This window comes from Gopherus flavomarginatus, chromosome 5 (assembly GCF_025201925.1).
Source record: "Gopherus flavomarginatus isolate rGopFla2 chromosome 5, rGopFla2.mat.asm, whole genome shotgun sequence".
Lineage (NCBI taxonomy): Eukaryota > Metazoa > Chordata > Testudines > Testudinidae > Gopherus > Gopherus flavomarginatus.
In genome coordinates, this window is record NC_066621.1 from 14,511,308 (window position 1) to 14,530,657 (window position 19,350).

General features: G+C 44.1%; 1 protein-coding gene across 1 annotated transcript; it reads left to right on the forward strand.

Moving 5' to 3' along the window:
- The first annotated feature begins 1,727 nt into the window (after window positions 1–1,727).
- On the forward strand, window positions 1,728–17,488 carry RAB29 (RAB29, member RAS oncogene family). Its single transcript, XM_050955633.1, has 5 exons — window positions 1,728–2,605; window positions 7,247–7,318; window positions 9,583–9,764; window positions 12,582–12,703; window positions 13,801–17,488. Exons 1-5 carry the CDS (start codon window positions 2,482–2,484, stop codon window positions 13,916–13,918), a joined length of 618 nt encoding a protein of 205 aa, XP_050811590.1. The 5' UTR covers window positions 1,728–2,481; the 3' UTR covers window positions 13,919–17,488.
- Window positions 17,489–19,350: the final 1,862 nt, after the last annotated feature.

Sequence of the window (19,350 nt, forward strand, 5' to 3'; positions counted from 1 at the left end):
CCTCTTAGGCACGGGGCCTGATGCGGGGGAATTGGTGGAATAGGCCTAAAGCTGGCCCTGAAAACAGTCCCTGCTCCAAACAACATACAAGTGCAGTTTATACTTAATCGTAACTAATGCTGAAATTCCTGGTCTGTGCCCAATTGAGACTTCGTACCCAGGATCAAATGCAGTTCCTCCTGCTTTAAATACATAAGCCCTTACCACTTGAGCTGAAGGAGAATCTCCATTAGCTCTTAGCACTATAGGGCCTATGACTGCATTCTACACAGCATAAGGGCCGTGGCAGCAGTTCATTACAATATATGCTTACATAGTATCTTTCCTCTGACAATTTCCATATCTTTTGTAGCTCTTAATTAAATCGCACTTCATCCCTTTGAAGTCAGTAAGCAATGTGCTTATTGAGCACTGTCTGTGCACTCAGGTGCATATACCCATAGAAGTTACTATGTCTTTGAAGAGCTCACAGTATTTACTGCCAACTGGATATGGCAAATACAATTCAGACATGTGATACATGGGCTGAAGATATCATTTCATAGGAGTGCATTAATTAATAGAAATTATTGGAAAATATGGGAAAGAAACTGGGAAAATATCTACCTTTTTTGGTCAAAATTTGAACCAAACATTTTTTTCACCAAAATTCAGAAAATGTTGACCACATATCAAATTGGAAAAGAAGCTGGGTGAATTATTTGTGACTTTGGAGGTGTGGGGGTGTGTGATACGTTCATCCTTTTTTATATTTAAAATTTCGATGATAAAGTTGAAAAATCAAAGTTTTACAAATGTCAGTAACTGAAATAAAAAAGTTCATTGGGTGGGGTGGAGGTCCATGACCATGCCTTTGTGGAATAAATGAATTTCAGCAAGGAAAGGGAAGTCACACAAAGGACTTGAATAAAAAAGTCATTAAGCAACAATCATACCTATTAGACAGACCTTTTCATCAGTAGCTCTCAAAGTACTTTACAAAGGTGGTCAGTGTCATTATCCCCTTTTTACAGGCTGGAAAACTGAGGTACGGGGTGGGGAAGTGGTTTGTCTAAGGGCACTCAGCTGGCCAGTGGCAAGTCTGGCAAAAGAATGCCGGAGTCCTGAGTCCATCCCATGCACTATCCCCTAGGCTGCATCAAGGGAGTCACAGAGGTGAGATCAGATCCCATGTAGGGTGACCAGATGTCCCAATTTTATAGGGACAGTCCTGATTTTGGGGACTTTTTCTTATATAGGCTCCTATTACTCCCCACCTCCTGTCCTGATTTTTTACACTTGGTGTCTTGTTACCCTAATCCCATGAGTCTTGGGCCCCCCACTGCTCTACGTATAGACTACACTGCCTCTCAGAGATGGAACTAGAACCCGGGAGTCCTGGCTCTCAGTCTGCAAAGTTTACTTCTGCACCACACATAGTGCTGGGTAAATGTCCTAAATGTAATCTTGCATAGGGGGCCACTCTTTTACTAAAAAAAGGGAACTGATCCAACAATAGCGAGAGAGGGAGAAGTGGCTTTACAAAAAGCACAGCGTGTCCCTTTAAGAATAGAGAGTGGTCACGCTTCTCCTCCCTACAGACTACACTTCCCACCAGCCCCTGCGCCCACAGACTCCCCTCTCTGTCTCACTTTTCCCCGAGCTGCCTGATGGGTAATGCAGTTTTCTGGGTGGGGCTGGGCTAGTGCAGCCACCTGACCTTCTCACATGACAGCAGCTGGCAAAGGGGCTGGCGGCGGCTGAAGGAGGAGTGGGTTCTGCTCTGTCCCACTAGGCGGAAGCAGGGCTCGCTCTTTACTTCCATCCTCCCTAGTAGTAAGCAGAGGAAACACCCATTGCGTAGTGTGGGGAAGCTTTCCCCCCAACTAGTGTGATGAGTGTGGCAGGGCTCAGCTCTCCCTCCAGTGCAACTGCATGAAGACTGAAATTCCAGGAAACGTTCTGGGTTTGGCTGTTGATTTATTTTATGTTATTCTCCTTCATCCTGTGGATAATTCTTCTTTGGGACTAGTTATTTTTTAACTTGCTTTTACTGCAAGCCAAACAGAGGGGCGTGCGTCTGCAAGAGAGAGCAGAAGTTATTAAGAAGCTAGATCTGTCTCTCTGAGTGAGCAGGACAGCGAAGGCCATGTCTGCAGGAGGAAACAGAAAGTTGTGTACTGTAGCTAGGTAATGGTGTGCCCCTCTCTCTAAGTGAAGGGCATTCTGTACAAAACACTGCATCTCCAGGGAAGAGCAGAAAGTTATACAGAAACTAGACCAGTCTGTCTGCGTGTGTTGTGCAGAGCAGATTGTGGCTGTGAAAGGGGAAATAAGTATTTACATACTTTGGCTAGCACATGTGTGTCTACTTCTGTAAGAGTTTTCCACACGAGAAAGTGGTTTTCGGTTCCCCCATCTACCTTGGGTTACGTGTATTCAGATTAGACTAAAGATGCTTGAATAATAAAGAGAGGGTGGTTGTGTTTGCTTGGTACGAAAATGGGGCATAATGACCATATGTTTAAAGTTCTCATTGTTGGAGATGCCACGGTTGGGAAGACATCGCTGGTCCAGCGATATGCCAACGACAGCTTCAACAAGCACTACAAATCCACCGTGGGAGGTGAGTGATTATCAAAAGATAGCGGCCTGCAGCGATCTATTTGGAAGGGGGGAAATCAGCAAAACTGTCTAATACTCCTTCAGTCTTCTAAACTATATGTTCAGTGTCTCTAAATGTGGAATATTTTCTTGGCTTGGGATGTATATTTTCCTCTTCTCTTGCTATATTTTTCTGTGGATTGCATTGTCATTTGCTAAATTATAATGTTGGTGCACTGCTTTGAAGATTGGCAGCACTATGCCACTGTGAAGTATTAAGCTTATTAGAACATGCTGGTTTGTAGTTAGAAGTCCTTTGTGTGACTTCCCTTTCCTTGCTAGGGCTTCCATTGCCTTCCCATCAATAGTGTCTTACTGGGGCAAATTCTGCAGTGTATATATACAGGCAAACTCCTATTGATGTCAGTGAGAGTTTGACCTGAGCAGGAGCTGCAGGATTTGATCCCCAGAAAGGTGGTAGTGGGCAGCAGCTATCTGAAAGGAAGATACCTTGGACATCTTTTACCACTGCATATTTGTCAACAAGGATTTTTGTCAACAGGATGAGTTGTCACCCTGAGAAGGCAAGGAGTTTTAATGGATCATTTTAATGAAGGATTGATGTGTGGAAGGAATTACTATTGGCGTAAAGGGGGAAATCAGGATGGTTGCCTCTTAGCCCTTACTTTATGAGTGGACCATTGCAGCCTAGTGTTGCTGTGTGCTATTAAATAGCTGTTGTGTTCCATGTTCCACCCCAGAAATGCCAATATTTCAGTGCTGGTTGAAGTATTTTGTGGTCTACATTTTCAAAAGAGATTTGGGGTGCAAAGAGGCTGGATTTTTAGAGGGTGGATGCCTGGGACTTTCTGAAAAGTAGGTCCTTTTATATTGGGCTCCCAGAATCGCTAGTCACTCTTGAAAATGTAGGCCATAATTTATCTTGTGTTTGTTAAGTGCTCTGGGGTCATATTAAGATGAAAGCTGTTATATTATTCTTGTATTGAGGGTGCTTTGCTCACAAACTGAGATGTGAAAATTGTTTCTCCTATACCCCCTAGCAGTAAAAACTTGAAGTAACTCAATAAAAGGAGCAGTTTGCAGCCTGCAAGTATAATCTTTTGCAGTTCCTGCAGCATCTTACAACTGAGGACTTCATGTTGTTTTACACCTGTTATTTAATTAGCCCCCTGTTGACAGATGGGCTAGTAATTTTTCTGATCCTATAGGAAAGGATCTGGGCAGTCTGACTTTAGCCACTTGAGCACAAACACATCCTGATGAGTTCTAACTCTGAGGTCTCTGATCATTACAAACTGCCCAATGAGAACCTGAAGCCAACTTCTCTTTAAGGCCCTCCCTATGCTGGGACCACCAGCTATGGTTGGTTATCAGGTATGGGAACTGCTTTTGGAATACATTTTCCAAGGTGCCTCTAATCACCGTGGTCTTGTTGCCTGTGGCGGAAAGGAATATTGTTTAAATGGCCATCCTAGCAGCATTGCAGCTATAAACAAACTTGCTAGCAAATGTATGTTACAACTCCTTAACATTGCTAGGTAACAGTTTGAGGTCCTATCCCCACTGTAAAACCAGCTGCGTTGGAGGACCTGGTGACGGCACCTTAGTCCCATGACATGGTTAATGCTTGGCCTTGGCCTTGTTCCCTATTTTATAACATAGTGGAAGCCACTATCTAGCAGAAACTAAATTTCTGTGTGCAATGAAACCATGCTAGTTATGGCCAGGTTGGAAGACCGGTGTCAAGAATGGTATCCATACTTGAACACCTTGTAGCAAACTGGGATAGACAGATAGCTCCCACGTAGACAGGATCGCAATAGTCCAGGGGTCGGCAACCTCTGGCACGCTGCTCGCCAGGGTAAGCACGCTGGTAGGCCAGGCCAGTTTGTTCACCTGCCGCATCGGCAGGTTCGGCGGACTGCGGCTCCCACTGGCCGCGGTTCGCCGTCCCAGGCCAATGGGGGCAGCGGGAAGCGCTGCGGGCCGAGGGATGTGCTTGGCCGTGGCTTCCCGCCGCCCCCGTTGGCCTGGGATGGCGATCTGTGGCCAGTGGGAGCCGAGATCGGCCGAACCTGCTGACGCGGCGGGTAAACAAACTGGCCCGACCCGCCAGGGTGCTTACCCTGGCGAGCCGTGTGCCAGGGGTTGCTGACCCCTGCAATAGTCTTTCATCCTGAATTCCTCAGAGGAGAGAGTTTGAATGAGCACAAGGTTAGCAGGGTTGGGGAACACAGTTAAGAGTGTTTGATACTTTAAAGGCTAAGCGGGCCCTTGAATTTTTAGTCGTGGTACAATGTGTTAATTAACTCAGTTGTAAAGTCTGGTGTAGCCGCAACCCAAATATTTGTTCTAGAATGCAAATGTCTGTTTATGCTAGAATTTAAGGCTGTGTTAGGTAACATTGTTAAATCACTACTAAACATTTAAGTATAGACTTTGGGACAAGCGCATCATAACAGAGACTCGCAACACAGTTGACTTTTGCATACAAGACCTTAATAGTGTGTGGAAACAATCCTGTGTTTGAAAACATCGTCCAGCCCAGCTATAAACGCTAACATAGCAGGGTTGAATAACAGGCCAAGTGCAGGAGGCACTAAGGCTCAATCCAAACGGTATCCAAGCGGGACAGAATAATAGAGGCCAGTGTTGGTGCTTTTCCTCTTTTTCAAAGCACACGCTTACTTTAATCTCTCTGCTGGAGAATCCAAGATGAAGAACTAGGTCAGAGGTTCTCAAACTGGGGGCCTGCACCCCACTGAGACAGTGATGTACAAAGTGCCTGGATTTGGCCTTGCAAAACGTGCACTTACACACAGCTTTGATCATTTGCAGCAGCAGGGGTGATGCATTCGCTCTCTGTCCTCAGTCGTTAGAAAATAAATCTCTAGCTTCAGAAAGTTTCAGAACCACTGACTTAGATATTAGCTCAACTGGACAGCCTTCCTTTGGATTGCAGCCTATCTGATTTGTGTCACTCCTGAAAAATGTAGGTCAGGTGTGTGTATTTATGCTCACTGGGCACTTGGGATTGATTTGGTTTGAAGTGGGGAGGTTGTGTGTGAAAGGAAAAACTGCTCCCCAAATAACACATCTGCATTGTTTCAGGCAGCACAAAATGGAGACAAGTAAAAACAAAACAAAAAAATTGGCTAATTTTGTAAATTCTTGGGCATTTATGAAGAACCAACGCTAGCTTCTGACAGATGGCAGTGCTTATTTTTAATGTGTTGATACATTTTGCTTTATTAAAAAGATTACTAAACATAGCTGTTTAATTGCCATTTTCTTCCGTTTTGATCTAGGATCAATCACTTTTTTAAAAAGCAAGATTAGCAAGGCTGACTTTTCATTTTAAACTATCCCCATTGTGTATATTGGCCCCTAATCAAAATAATCTGATTAGTCCTGCCTGCCATTGAAACTGTGTATCAAGGGCACAAAATGTGCAATCCAAATACACTTGACTGAAATGAAAAGTAAATCCGGATGACGGGAGGGAGGGGAGGTCTCCTGTAAAGCTCTCTGTGTAATAAGATTACCTGTGTTATTTTTTTTAGTTTACATTGTTATTTCTCAGGATCAGGTGCTGGAGAAGGCTTATTCTTCAGAACTCTCCCTGCAAATTTAATCTTCCTTTGATGATCCCGTTTATTATTTCCTGTACTGTAGCACCTAAGAACCCCAGCCAGGCCGCTGTTGTGCGAGGCACTGTGCAAACTGTGAACAAAAAGGCTCTCTCTGCCCCAAAAGACTCAGGCCACGGTGCTTGCCCAGCATTGCTCGTTGAGCATAAGACTTACAAGTAGGGTTTTGAGTCCCATTCTGCAAATCAAGAGCTTTGGGTGGGATTTTCACAAACCTTAGTGGTGGCCCGAATACTGATCCCATTGAAGTCAGTGCTGGCTTTGGTGGGAGCAGAGTTAGTCTAACAGTGAGCTAATCCCACCTTGCTTGCCTCTTTCCTAAATGACAGCATGGCTGCATCTATGCCACAGTTTGGGGCCATATCTTGCACCAGATCAGCCCCAGCAGTGCTAGTAAGTGGGAGTAATAATAATAATAAGAGAGATACCTCTCTCCTAGAATTGGAAGGTCATTGAGTCCAGCCCCCTGCCTTCACTAGCGGGACCAAGTACTGATTTTTGCCCTAGATCCCTAAGTGGCCCCCTCAAGGATTGAGCTCACAACCCTGGGTTTAGCAGACAAATGCTCAAACTGCTGAGCTATCCCTCCCCCCATTGGGTTATCTAACCCTGCTCAAAGTGGCTATAAACAACATGGCAGTGAAAATCCCAATGCTTTTTCTATGCTAGTGCTCCTGCTGCAGCCAGTACTGGTGGAGCTGCAATGGCAGGAGACTTCCCACAAAATACTGATGTAGGCGAAGCTATAGCCTGCATGATGCAGAGGGAGCAGGGTGCAAATGGGGTTGGCTGTGCCCAGGGAAAGAGTAAATAATAGCAGGGTTTAGAAGGAAAAAAGTCGTGTGGCATTCATGTTACAGTCCACTACAAATTGCCATTGCTAGTAGAGCATCCATCAGTTGTAAAGCAAGATGCCTGGAACCAATGATAGAAATGGGTGGGGGAAACGCAAAATCCCTGATCAGATTTCTTCTCTCTTTGGGGCTTCACAGTGGATTTTGCTCTGAAGGTGGTGCAGTGGTCAGAGTCCGAGACGGTGCGACTTCAGCTATGGGACATCGCAGGTGAGTTCATACAAGCCTCTGGAGTCAGTAGAGGACAGAGTTTCCAAGTGTGCAGCTTGTTTGACTTTTTTTTCTTCTTCAGCGAGAGACCCTTAAAAAACCCAGTGACTTTATTTTTGATTGGAAAAAACAAAGGTTCTGTTTTGTGGTGTACATTCCCCCCCCCCATTGGTGATTAAACGTTGAATCATGTGGCTAGTCTAGAGAGAACACAGCAGCATGGATTGATAAATTCCATAGCATGCTTTCCGCTATTTAAAAGGAACACAGACTGAATGGGGAGAGAGGGAAGGTGATGTGTATCTGGATGGAGGTTTTTCACCTCTCTAGAACCCCTGTCTGAATACAGCATGGACTGGTTGCCATGAGTAGAGTGCTGATTCTCCTCACCCTCAGTGCTAAATCAGGAGTAACTTCCACTGCTATGAGAAAAGAATGGGGCCCAGAAAGTTACCATCTGACAGCTGTTTGGTGGCCTGTGTGAAAAGGGTAGAGAATAAGTGTCCATATCAGAGACATCAATCAAGTGGTCATGGAGACAGGATTCCCCTACAGGCCCTGGAGTTGGTGAGTCTGGGTTGGGGTGAGGCACAGTGTCTGGGAGACAGTGGGATGGAGAAAACTTTCATTGCAGCTACCTCTGTAGAGAACCAGAAGAACTCCGTTTCCAGCTCTATCAAAGTTTAGCAGCAAAAACAAAAGGAGACAGAGCAGCGTCGGAGTGCGGGGAGCGGGCAGGATAGGTGGTTGGAGCATGGAATTGTGGGACTGGGTGATTGGTGAAAGTCCTAGCTGTGGCTTTATCCTGTTGCAGTATTTCCGGTGTGAGTGTGGCACAGGCATCAATCTAATCATTAAAAAAGGAGAAGTTGTTCCAATTGCAGCAGCATGCAGATGTCAGCTGAAAACCCAAGAGGCCATTTATGGTTTGTGGGACTAATGGCTGCTGCATTGTTGTTTAACCCCCAGCCATGTGCTCAGGGCTGTACAAGACTCTCAGACACTGCCAGTTCCTGCCCTGCTGTGCTTACAGACTAAAAGGCACACAGGGAAAATAGCAGTTGGGAGGTAAGTAGAGAATGTATTATTGCTGACCCCTTGCCAACGTAAGAGCCTGTAAATGCTACCAAACCTACAATGCTGTGTTATTACAACACAATCGTCATCCGCCCTGTGGTATATAAGGGTTGGTCTGTGTAGATTTGACCAAGTCCCATTTCAGTTATGTTAGTGAAGCATGTAACAGAAATGTCCTGTCTACAGGGCGAGGCACTGTTTAGACACAGACTGTGGCTACCTAGAGGGCTTACAGCGATGCAGCTGCGCTGCTGTCAACTCACTAGTGGAGCCGCCCCAAGCCGGTGGGAGAGCTCTCTCGTGGACTTAATTAATCCACCCTCAATAAGTGGTGGTAGCTATGGTCAGTGGGAGAAGCTCTCCTGCTGACATAGCACAGTCCAGGCCGGCACTTAAGTCAGAGTAAGTTATATTGTTCAGGGGATGGCTTATTCAGACCCCTGAGCGACATAAATTATATCGACGTAAATGGTATTGTAGACATAGCTACAGTCGTTTTGGTAGCATAGTAAGTCCCAAAGGGCTTGTTCACCCTGTGGTTAAAACTGTATTGCACAAACTGTGTAGTTACCAGGGTCCTAGCAGTTCCTCTAACTAATATAGATAGGTTATTTTCTGAGAACAGTGTTCATAACATTACAAGATGTATACAACATGTAGCCTGTAGCACTGTTGTGCTAACACATACTTTGGAAAAAATCCCTGTGAAGACTGATCAGGGAAAAATCTGACTAGAACCCTCCGAACAGCTGTGTTTAGACAAAGTATTGCTGCTGTTAGCCAGGCTTCACCATGGATGAGGTCAAGCTGCAGGTGGGAAATAAGATGGGCTTGAATGGCCACAAAAATAACAGTGAGAGGAAAGTGGCTGGAAAACAGAGGCTTGGGAGACATGTGACTTGAGCACATTGGTGGGGGGATGGTGGGTGGTCAGAACTTCTAAGCTCTAATATGAGCTGTGCTGCTGAATTGCTTGGGCAAGACACTTCTCTTCTCTTGCCTCAATTTCCTCATCTCTAAAATGAGGATAGTGGTCCTTCCTTCTTCAGAGGGGTACTTGGAGGCACAGTGTGAGGTGGCTGGCACTAGCTGGCTTTAACTGGGGCAAATCCTTGGCATGGACCAATCCAAAGAGACGCTCTTTAAAAAACATCTTCCCCCCGTTTTCTTCCTCCCCACCTCTGCAGGGCAGGAACGCTTCACATCCATGACCCGGCTGTACTACAGAGAGGCATCGGCCTGCATTATCATGTTTGATGTCACTAACTTCAGCACGTTCAGCAACAGCCTGAGGTGGAAGCAGGATTTGGACAGCAAGCTCACGCTGCCAGATGGAAGCCCGGTGCCCTGCTTGCTGCTGGCTAATAAGGTGAGCAAGTCTAGAAGGACCTCCGGTGTATGTGTATTTGGGGAAAGGGGGTTTAAACTGAAGTGAGGAAGATCACCTTCTTCTTTAGACTTCGTCAGAGCTGTTACGTATCTTGTGGTCTTGCTAATCCCTTCCCTGATCATTCACCTTTATCTGGCAAGGATCTTGTTATTAAAATGCTGAGCCAGTACAGTGCTGCTTCTTACATGGTATTATTTTTGCTTAGCTTGTAAAGGTTTTAGGGAAGTGGATCAGTTCAGGAGACCTAGTCATTCCTTGGCTGGGCAGCCATTCGGACAATACTGGCTCCTAGGGTATGTCTGTACTGCCCAGGAAGGTGTGATTATAACATGGGCATTTAATCTAGCTAGTGAAGATGCAGGGGCACGCACGGGCTAGGAACCAGAGTACATCCGTACCAGAGTACATACGTAGGGTTCCCAGCTGCTTCGTACTTTGCTAACACCCATCCCACTGCATCTTCTCTACTGTTGTTCTCAGTGCAAGCTAAATTAAAGCTAGTATGGGTATACCTGCCTGCACTACAACCAACCCTTCACTTGCAGTGTAGACATATCTCTAGGTTGAAAGTGGCATCATTATTTTTTCTCTGAGAAAAGTGATCCCAGGAACAATTTGGGTACAGGGAAGAGTGAAGAGAAAGTGGGGCCCAGCTGGGAGTCTCTTCAAATTCCTCTTAAACCTCTTGTATTTAGGTGGGTGTTAGATAAGCTTGTGAGGTGGAAATCATCCAGACAGATAGGTTAGTTCTGCTTGAGCTTTTTCCCCCCCGATGTGTATGCAGGATCAGCCCCTGCATAGCTAGATTTCCTTCCTCTGGTCTGATTTGTGACTTGCTCCCCTGTTAGCATTTCTCACTTCCACTTTGTTTACAACTTATTTAAAACATTGAGTCAAGTATCAGAGGGGTAGCCGTGTTAGTCTGGATCTGTAAAAAGTAGCAAAGAGTCCTGTGGCACCTTCTAGACTAACAGATGTATTGGAGCATGAGCTTGCATCGGACGAAGTGGGTATTCACCCCCGAAAGCTCATGCTCCAATACGTCTGTTAGTCTATAAGGTGCCACAGGACTCTTTGCTGCTTTTAAAACATTGAGTCTGACATAAGCAGAGTGATTGATTTTTTTTTCTAGCTTGGGCTAAACACTGGAGAGTGTGTTCGAGGAGACAATCCTGCATTGTCAGGAAGGATAGATTGAATGGGATCTAATAGACCCCCTTCTCCTTGGGGTTTATACTGCCATCCTTCACTGCAGTATCTGAGCACCTTCCACACTTGGTTTCCATGATTCTCCTTGTGGAATTGGTGAGTCAGCAAAATGGTTCAGTGAAGAGAGGGATTGTTACGTCCTTTTGTGAGCAGATTTTCAGATCGCACCCATGCTGGGGGTTTGAACTGTTTGCAAAACCATCTTGAAAAGCACTTTTAACCAGTCCAGGCTAATACTTAAATATGGTTGGGCTGTCCATTTTGGACGGAGCCATACCATGTTTAGACTGGGCTCTAGCCTCACTTGCCACTTAGGCTATAATGTGATTTATAAACTGAGCTTAAAAAGGATCTCGTTGGGCAAGTTCTGTGTTGAAACAGAATTAGCCGGGCTTCATAAAACTCTCTGAGGCTGGTTAGCCAATGTCAGTGCCAGCCTTATGTAGACGGAGCTTTGGCCGATGCCCAATATTCTGAGTTGCTTCCTCATCTTCCACTGGAGTGTGGTTTGCTGTGCGCTGTTAGGTGGCTGCCCATGTCTTGCCTCATGGGCAGCACCAGTTCAGATTGGCAGGTATCGCTTTCAGAACTGGCAGCAGAGAGCTCTCCCACAAGGGCTCCATCTCTAGAATCTGCTCCCTCTGCTGCGCGATCAGAGCCAGAGCATGGTGGCTTTCAGAGGGTTGCAAAGCTTTTCTGTCCACACAGATTTTTAATTTGCACCAGGTTAGAACGAATCTGTATGGCGGGGCAGGGAACCGGTTCGTATTCAAATGAGGTCACCTATACGGGTGACCTGATACTTCCCTTGCTGAGAGAGATGCCATTTGTGTATTGGAGCACAGTGTCACGTTTCATTGTTCAAATCGCTTGCTGCTTTGTTTAATGATTTATTTCTCTTGTATTTAAAAAAAAACAACAATCTTCTGTGGCAACAGGGGTGTCCCTTCTTTGTGCTATCAGCTCCGTGGCCCCTTCAAGATCCAGATTGGTGAGGCTTGTCTAGCTTGAGTGATAAGGTCTAAAATTCAAGATTAGCCAAGAGCTGGTTATCAAAGGCATGATAAAGGGGACAGCATGTTATTCAGTCATTCTTCTTCTCATTGGGGACAACACTTTCTCCTGACAGCAGAGTTTAAAGAACGCAGGCTCTGTCTACACTATGGAAATCTGCACCAGTGTAACTGTGCCAGTGCAAACCCCTAATGGAGATGCACTGCACCTTATTTCTCTATCTTAGCATCAGGGTAACTGCATAAGTGTGGTTAGGTTGATGTGAATTTTCTTGATGTAGACAGTGTGTTACCTAGCCTGGATGAAGGAGAACATTTCTCTGCCCCACTGCTTGCAGTCTCACTCTGAAGGGATCTCCAGCACATGCATGCTTATGCCAGATTACTCTCAAACCAGATAAACATACTGGCAGTTACATCATCCCACTAGGAACCCCTGTCCGATCATGCTCTCAAGTATGGGAAGGGCTGGCACTCATGAGCAAGTTGGGATGGGTGAAGGAAGGCTGCTCCTTTGGTTTAAAATAAATAAATAAAATGACTCCTTTTAAAGTGACCAACTCTTGTTTTACAGTGCGACCTTTCGCCATGGGCAGTGACCAGGGAAGAGATTGATCGGTTCAGCAAAGAGAACGGTTTCTCTGGCTGGACTGAAACATCTGTCAAGGAAAACAAGAATATTAATGAGTCTATGAGGTAAGTATGATGGCTTCTCGGAGTGCCTCTAAAGCAGGGATACTCAGATTGAGGCTCAGAAGCCGCAAGTGGCTCTTTAATGTGTCTCCTGCGGCTCCTTGCTGCATATGATATTAAAACACCATGTGATTTAGTTATTAACCAATCAGGATGTTTTTACTATGTTATTAACCAATTGTAGTTGATAACATAATACTTAGTCAGTCATTTAGCTCTGAGAACTATATATCTATAAAAATATATGTAAAAAAATAGTAAGTAAAACAGTGAATTCACATGACTGTGGCTCTTTGGAGTAATGTTGATCGCTAATTTGGCTCCTGAATCACTGAGGTCTGAGAATCACTGCTCTAAAGGGTCAGCCTGTTAAGGAACTGAGCACACTGTTGGCATTTACCATAGAGCAGTAATAATGTGCAAGTCAATCTGAAGGGAAACTGCAGCCGGAAAGGTCAGAAGATATCGTGCCCATGTCTACTGTGACAGTTTTTGGGAAATACGGGGTTAACAAAACACAGCAGATATTTTTCATCTGCCGGTCTCTACTGGGAGAATAAGAACGGGGTGTAAGAGACTGGAGATCTGTTTGTAACATAGTCATCCTTCAGTGGAGTTACCCCAGCAGAGAACTTGGCCCTTTTACTTTTCCGAGGGTTTTATGAAAAAGTGTTGGATTCTCATTCCTGGGCACTGCTCTCTGCTTGCATAATGGCTGTGGCAGGAAAACACAGACTTCCCCATCCAAGCCTGCTGCTGTGCCTTGATCTGGAACAGGAGGGGCTTACCTCCAGAGGTGGGGAGGGTACTTCAGTCTCTATGGTTCATTCAGTCACTGGCCTCTCTAGTGATGCTGCCAGCATTTGAGCCAGCTAGTGCCCCTGATAGTGCTGTTTGTGCTGGGAACACTTGCCCCCAGGGAACTGGATTAAGAGCTCTAATTTGTATTACCTAGTATTGTCCCTTTAAGTCCACAGCAGCCAGCTCTGTCCTGGTGGGTGTTGTTTCTCCCACAGGAATGGTGGCTATATCCAGTTGTGTACCAGACTGTAGGGGTGTAGTCTCTTGCTGATTGTTACAACATGTATGTTGTTTCCTAGAGTCCTTATTGAAAAGATGATGGCGTCGTCCACGGGTGATGGAGACCTTTCTGTTTCTGGCCGCGGGGATTATATTAACATAAAAGATGCTTCCCCACCTGGCTGGGGATGCTGTTAGCTTTGCTCACTTCTCCATCTGCATCACAGCAAAAGGGAATGTCTTTTCACTGATAATTGGCTTTATTAAGTGATGAAGAATTGTCTCCTGTTCAGCACAAAGTGACTCTCAGTAAAGCATTGCTGTCAATGACTGTGGGAGAATTCCTCTTTATTCCAACATCGTGGCCACCTAAAGCTGTCTGCTGCTTGTATCGTCTTGTTCAGCTGCATGGTTTGGGTTAACACCTCTGAAGTAAGGGTGCTCCACTTACTTCTGTAACAAGTGACTGGACTTGAGGGGGAAAGGTAATATTTCAATATATACCACTAACTCTCAGCTATACAGAGAGGGATTGTTCCAGAAGGGACGGTTACAATGATCTTTTCTTCTGAAAGTGAAGATCCAGCGATTTGTGTGTGTGTCCTGATTCCTGACATGGTGTTACAGTAACTCCTCAGTATTTCACACTCTGGATCTGCATATGACCAATGTATCTGTTGTTGAAATGCCCAGAACTCTTTGTCAGCTGTGGCTATCACCCTTGGGTTGAAAGAGGACACTTACGGGTAGCCACAATACCTACTAGCAGCCACTGTGGTGTCGCCTGATGTGCAAAATGGATTGGTGTGAATTTGGGAGATTCTATAGCATAGCTTTCATGTGTGTACATTGCCTGCAGTGCTTAATTTGTCCCTGTCTTCTGCTCTGTCTCAAGAATTGTCCAGTTGCCTTTTGCCAGTTATCCCTTTTTGTCCCTCTGCCCCATACATATAACTCTTCTGATGCCATTTTATAGAGCATCCAGCAGTGAATGAGAAAAAGGTTGTAAACCCTCTTGTGTTGTAGAACAACAGTACTCTTTGCTTTTATAGCACCTTCCATTCTGTGATCTCAAATAGCTTTACAAATGCTGATGAATTACTTCCTTGCAACCATTCTGCAGCGGTGAGTTAAAGTCTTTGGTGGAAGTCGTGGTGTGCTCACTGAAAGCCCAACTGCTGCTTTTAGTGATCCTAGGAAAAGCAAAGAAAGGGACTTAACTGGTCAGAAGGAAATAATGGAGAAAACTCCTCGTTGCCCTTTTGATGCCTGTTATTCTCCCTGCATATTCTACATGTGATCATGGCTGCTGACTGACTTTTCGGCAAAAACATTCAGATGGTTTCATAAAAGCACATGTTTGGCAGTTTCCAATAAAGGAGTTAATGTAGATCTCAGCCCAGTAAAGCAGTGGTTATATGGAGTGGGGTTGATGGAGTGGGTTTTTAATCCAAATTTTAAATAAGGGCAGAATTAATCCTCTGAAACAGGGGTGGCATTTTTCTGTGGCAGATTCAATAAGAAGGCTGTTTGGGTAAAGGATATTAAAGGTCTACTGTCAAATAAGAGAGTGATCTGAACACAGGACTTTGAGCCAGGAACATATGGGTTCCATTGCTTACTATGGGAGTGATCTTTTCTGTGGCTTTTAGTAAACTACTTCACCCTTCCATTTATATAGAAAAATGGGACTAATTACCCTACTACCACAAAGAGCTGAAGATTAATGAATGCTTGTAATGTACTTTGGACTTTAAAAGTTCTACATAAATGATGAGTGATAAGGAATTTAAGCCCAGCATTTTGTTAAAGGATAAAATCCATATGAAAATAGGACACAAGCAAAATTCAAGGATTTTGTTGTGTTAAATGCATTTAAATATGCCATCACGGTGTAGTCAAGATTCACAGTGAACCCATACTGTGCAGAAGGTATGTGAAAACTGGAAAGAGGAACTAACCAGCAATGAAGTGGAACTGACCAGTTTAATTTTATTGTCCAAGCAAAGTATAATATAAAAATGGGTGGGATAGCTCAGTGGTTTGAGCATTAGCCTCCTAAACCCAGGGTTGTGAGTTCAATCCTTGTGGGGGCCACTTACGGATCTGGAGCAAAATCAGTACCTGTTTCTGCTAGTGAAGGTAGGGAGCTAGACTCAATGACCTTTCAGAGTCCCTTCCAGTTCTATGAGATAGGTGTATCCTCATTTTTCTTTAAGTAAACAGCCTAAAATATAAGTACATTGGATTTTAAAAATCTAGACTTCTAAAAATAGAAATAGGAAGATGAAATAGGAAAAGGAAAAGGTCTTGTTTTTAAGAGTTGATCTTGATAGCATTCCTCAGATGATCATGATAATAATACCTAGCACTCAGCGTCCATAAATCTCAAAGTGCTTTACTAGGGAGATCACTATTAATATTCCCATTTTACAATGGGAAACTGATGCACAGGGAAGGAAATGACTTGCCCATAATGGCACAATAAGATAGTAGCAGAGCCAAGAATTGAACTCAGCTTTCCTGAGGTAAGTCCAGGTCCCTACCCAATAGGCTACATTGCCTGGAGGAATAGATTTCATCACATGTGGTGATGCACTTTAACCTGATATTCAGCAGCAGCTCTACAGTGCCTGGGCCTCTTAAATTTGCATAAGTAACTGCCTCTCAAAAATAAGCAAAAAGCTTGAAATCCTTTAAAGGTTTATCATATGCAAGACATAAAGATCTACCCAAGAGTTGTGGAATGTAGTTATGTGCACAGGTTTGTTTTTTTGTTTTCACACAATTCACTGTTTGGTAACCGCTCAATAGGCACAATAGGAAAAAAAATAAGTGTCAAAAATCAACCCAGTGCAACAAAGAATGGTCTTTGCTTGAGAACTGTTTAAAAACTCAGCCAAACAGGAAAACAATCTGACTGTGCAAATGTGTGTTTTTAGAGATGCCTCTCCGACACATAAAGCACTTAAAACAAAAAAGCAAGCTTGTTGTTAACCTCAGTTTAGTTCTTCTGCAAAACAAACTCGGGTTCAAAGTCCCCATCTAAACTCAGGTTTTGCTATGTTAGGCAACCAGTCTTAAACAATGCTTTGTGAAACTTTTCTGCTAATGTGATTGTCCCATCCATGGTGGTTGGGATAGTTTAGCTTAAGTTTGTTGGGTGTTTTAATGTGAGATCAAAGTTTTTCTAAAAAAAAATTTAACCAAGTTATGCCCCATCTATGCAGGCTTGTATAGCTGTTCTATCAGAAACATGGTAGGAAACTGTTTTTAAGCAGAGACTGAATTTTCATCTCATCGGTGCTTATTACAACTTTGTACTCTTTTTGCATGATTCTGTGCCAACTGACCTCTCTCTCTTTCCCCCACATTATTGCTTAATGTCAGAGATCTTTGGTCTGTAGCCATGGGACTCAGATTATGTTAGATTTAGTTACACATTTTTAAATTGTAAAACTTGGATTACAACAAATCTACCAATAACTAGAAAATTGTACTGCAGTAAAACTTCCAGGTGATGAGGAGAGAATACAGTTCAAAGGGCCAGTCAACCATATAAAAACTCCTGAGTTCTTTTTTTATTTGTTTTTGTTATTTTGTTTAAAAGTCTTGCAAGGATTTTTTTTATAGACACGATTCTGGTTAGTGTTTAAGTTACAATATTATTTTGTTTATATAAAAAGGAAAAAGCTGGTGATTTCTTCTGTAATAATCAGTAACCAAGGCAGTATTGCAAACATTAAAACAAATTTGTAATAATTCTAACTTCTTTACTCTTGCTTATGTAGTAGTTATTGGTTTCCTGTCTATAAACAGTCCTAAAGGCAGATGAGTTCACAAGTCCAAAACAAAAATATTTCACTGTCAACAACCGTATCAGTAAAGAAAATTGTGTGTGAACATTGAACTGTTCCCTCTCCGCCCCAAAAATAAGATTTCTGTCCTACAAGGCCAGCAACACAAATGGGTCTGTTTCATGTAAATACACTGCTATTATGATATTGTGTTAAGGGTTATATTTGCTTTAAAGTTGTTGACTCTTATGAATCCAGAGATATAAATTTCCATGTACTACTCTGAGGCTGTGTCTACACTACATTATTTACAGCAGCACCGCTGTAGCACTTCTGGTAAGAGAGAGCTCTCCCATTGGCTTAATAACTCCTGCCTCTGCGAGAGGCCCATAGCTATGTTGGCAGGGCTGACATAGCAATGTCTACACTGGCACTTAGGTCGGTATAACTTATGTCACTCAGGAGGATGTCTTATTCACACTTGTGAGTGATGTAAGTTATACTGAAGTAATTTGTAATGTACCCACAGATCAGGAATAACAGCAGCATTTTTCATCCCTGTTCACATTTGAGGCCCAAAACCATTCTGGACAACAGTGCCTGTGGATATGACAAAGTCATGATATTATATCACATTAATACTCTTTTGAACAGAACAGTGTTTGCAGCTGTTGAATTTCACCATGTATTTTGGATTTTAATGAGCCAAGATCTGCAACTGAAACACAGCCCTGACTCCTGCATTTTGCCTAATTTCTACATGCTGTCAGTGTTGCGCGTATTCTCTACTAAAGCTGAGCTAGCTTAGGAAAATATTACCCACCACTGGTGCAGCGATGAAATCAAAACCAGCCAAAATTATCTGCTTGCAGTGTTCCTTGATTCCCCATGAAGCAATAGGTGCAAATTAGCAATGTGATGTACTGATATAAGCTTCTCATACCTGTTGACCATATTTCATGAGACCACCCAGTACACATTTTGTGTTAGAGTATAACTTGAGGTGGAGGGAAATGAAAGTGTAAAAGGACGGTCAACCTAAAAAGCTGCATGATTCTAAAGGTAACTAAAAAAATTACGACCCTGAGTTTCCATGCTTGTGTTTTGGTGATTTAATTATTAAATGTTCTATTTACAAATAGGGACATGGAGTTTTTTTTATAGGTTGTTTGGGGGGTAAGCTCGATTTTTGCACATCTGCTGTCCCCAGATACAAACGTTCTGCCAGTTATTATTATAGGCTTTGATTGTTTGATAGTGTAGAATGTGAGTGCCTCCCAAACATTAAAATATTAGTCACATGGAGGGAGAGAGACTGGCGTGCCATAGATGATGGGGTGAGCAATCAGCAAGGTATGGGCCTGGGGTAGATCTGGGGAAGGGAAGCAGGCATGGGTGATGGATAGGGACTGAGAGAGGTTCAGGGCATAGCCAGGCTCTTGCAGTGCTCAGGTACTGGGACAGGAGCAGAGATATGGGGGCTGGTGGGGGGGTTAAGGTATGAGGGGATCAAGGGCGGTGAGTGTGGGGAAGGGCTCAGCCTGACTACATTTTCCCTCCAAAATCTACGCAAGACAGGCCGCGTGCCGAATCTGCTGATCGGGTGCCATCTCCCGGCCCATCGCACACCCCGTACTAATAATAAAATCGGGTCCGAATACACCTGACGGGGACGGGGGCCTGTATCTGGGACCGGGCCCCATCGCAGGGCTGCTCGACGGGCACGGCGACCCGTGGCGAATCTACAGCCGCAGAGGTCCCAGCTTGGGCTCGCGGGCTGTTATCGGCTGTTCCCTCTCATAGCAGCTTGAGTGTGGGGCGTCCTCCTTTCCC

What these genes read in the sequence shown, in the direction of transcription:
- RAB29 (XM_050955633.1), top strand. Translation starts at nt 2,482, where the DNA reads ATGGGGCATAATGACCATATGTTTAAAGTTCTCATTGTTGGAGATGCC. An exon ending in TCAGCTATGGGACATCGCAG is followed by an intron (nt 7,319 to 9,582) that starts GTGAGTTCATAC and finishes CCACCTCTGCAG; the next exon opens with GGCAGGAACGCTTCACATCC. An exon ending in GCTTGCTGCTGGCTAATAAG is followed by an intron (nt 9,765 to 12,581) that starts GTGAGCAAGTCT and finishes CTTGTTTTACAG; the next exon opens with TGCGACCTTTCGCCATGGGC.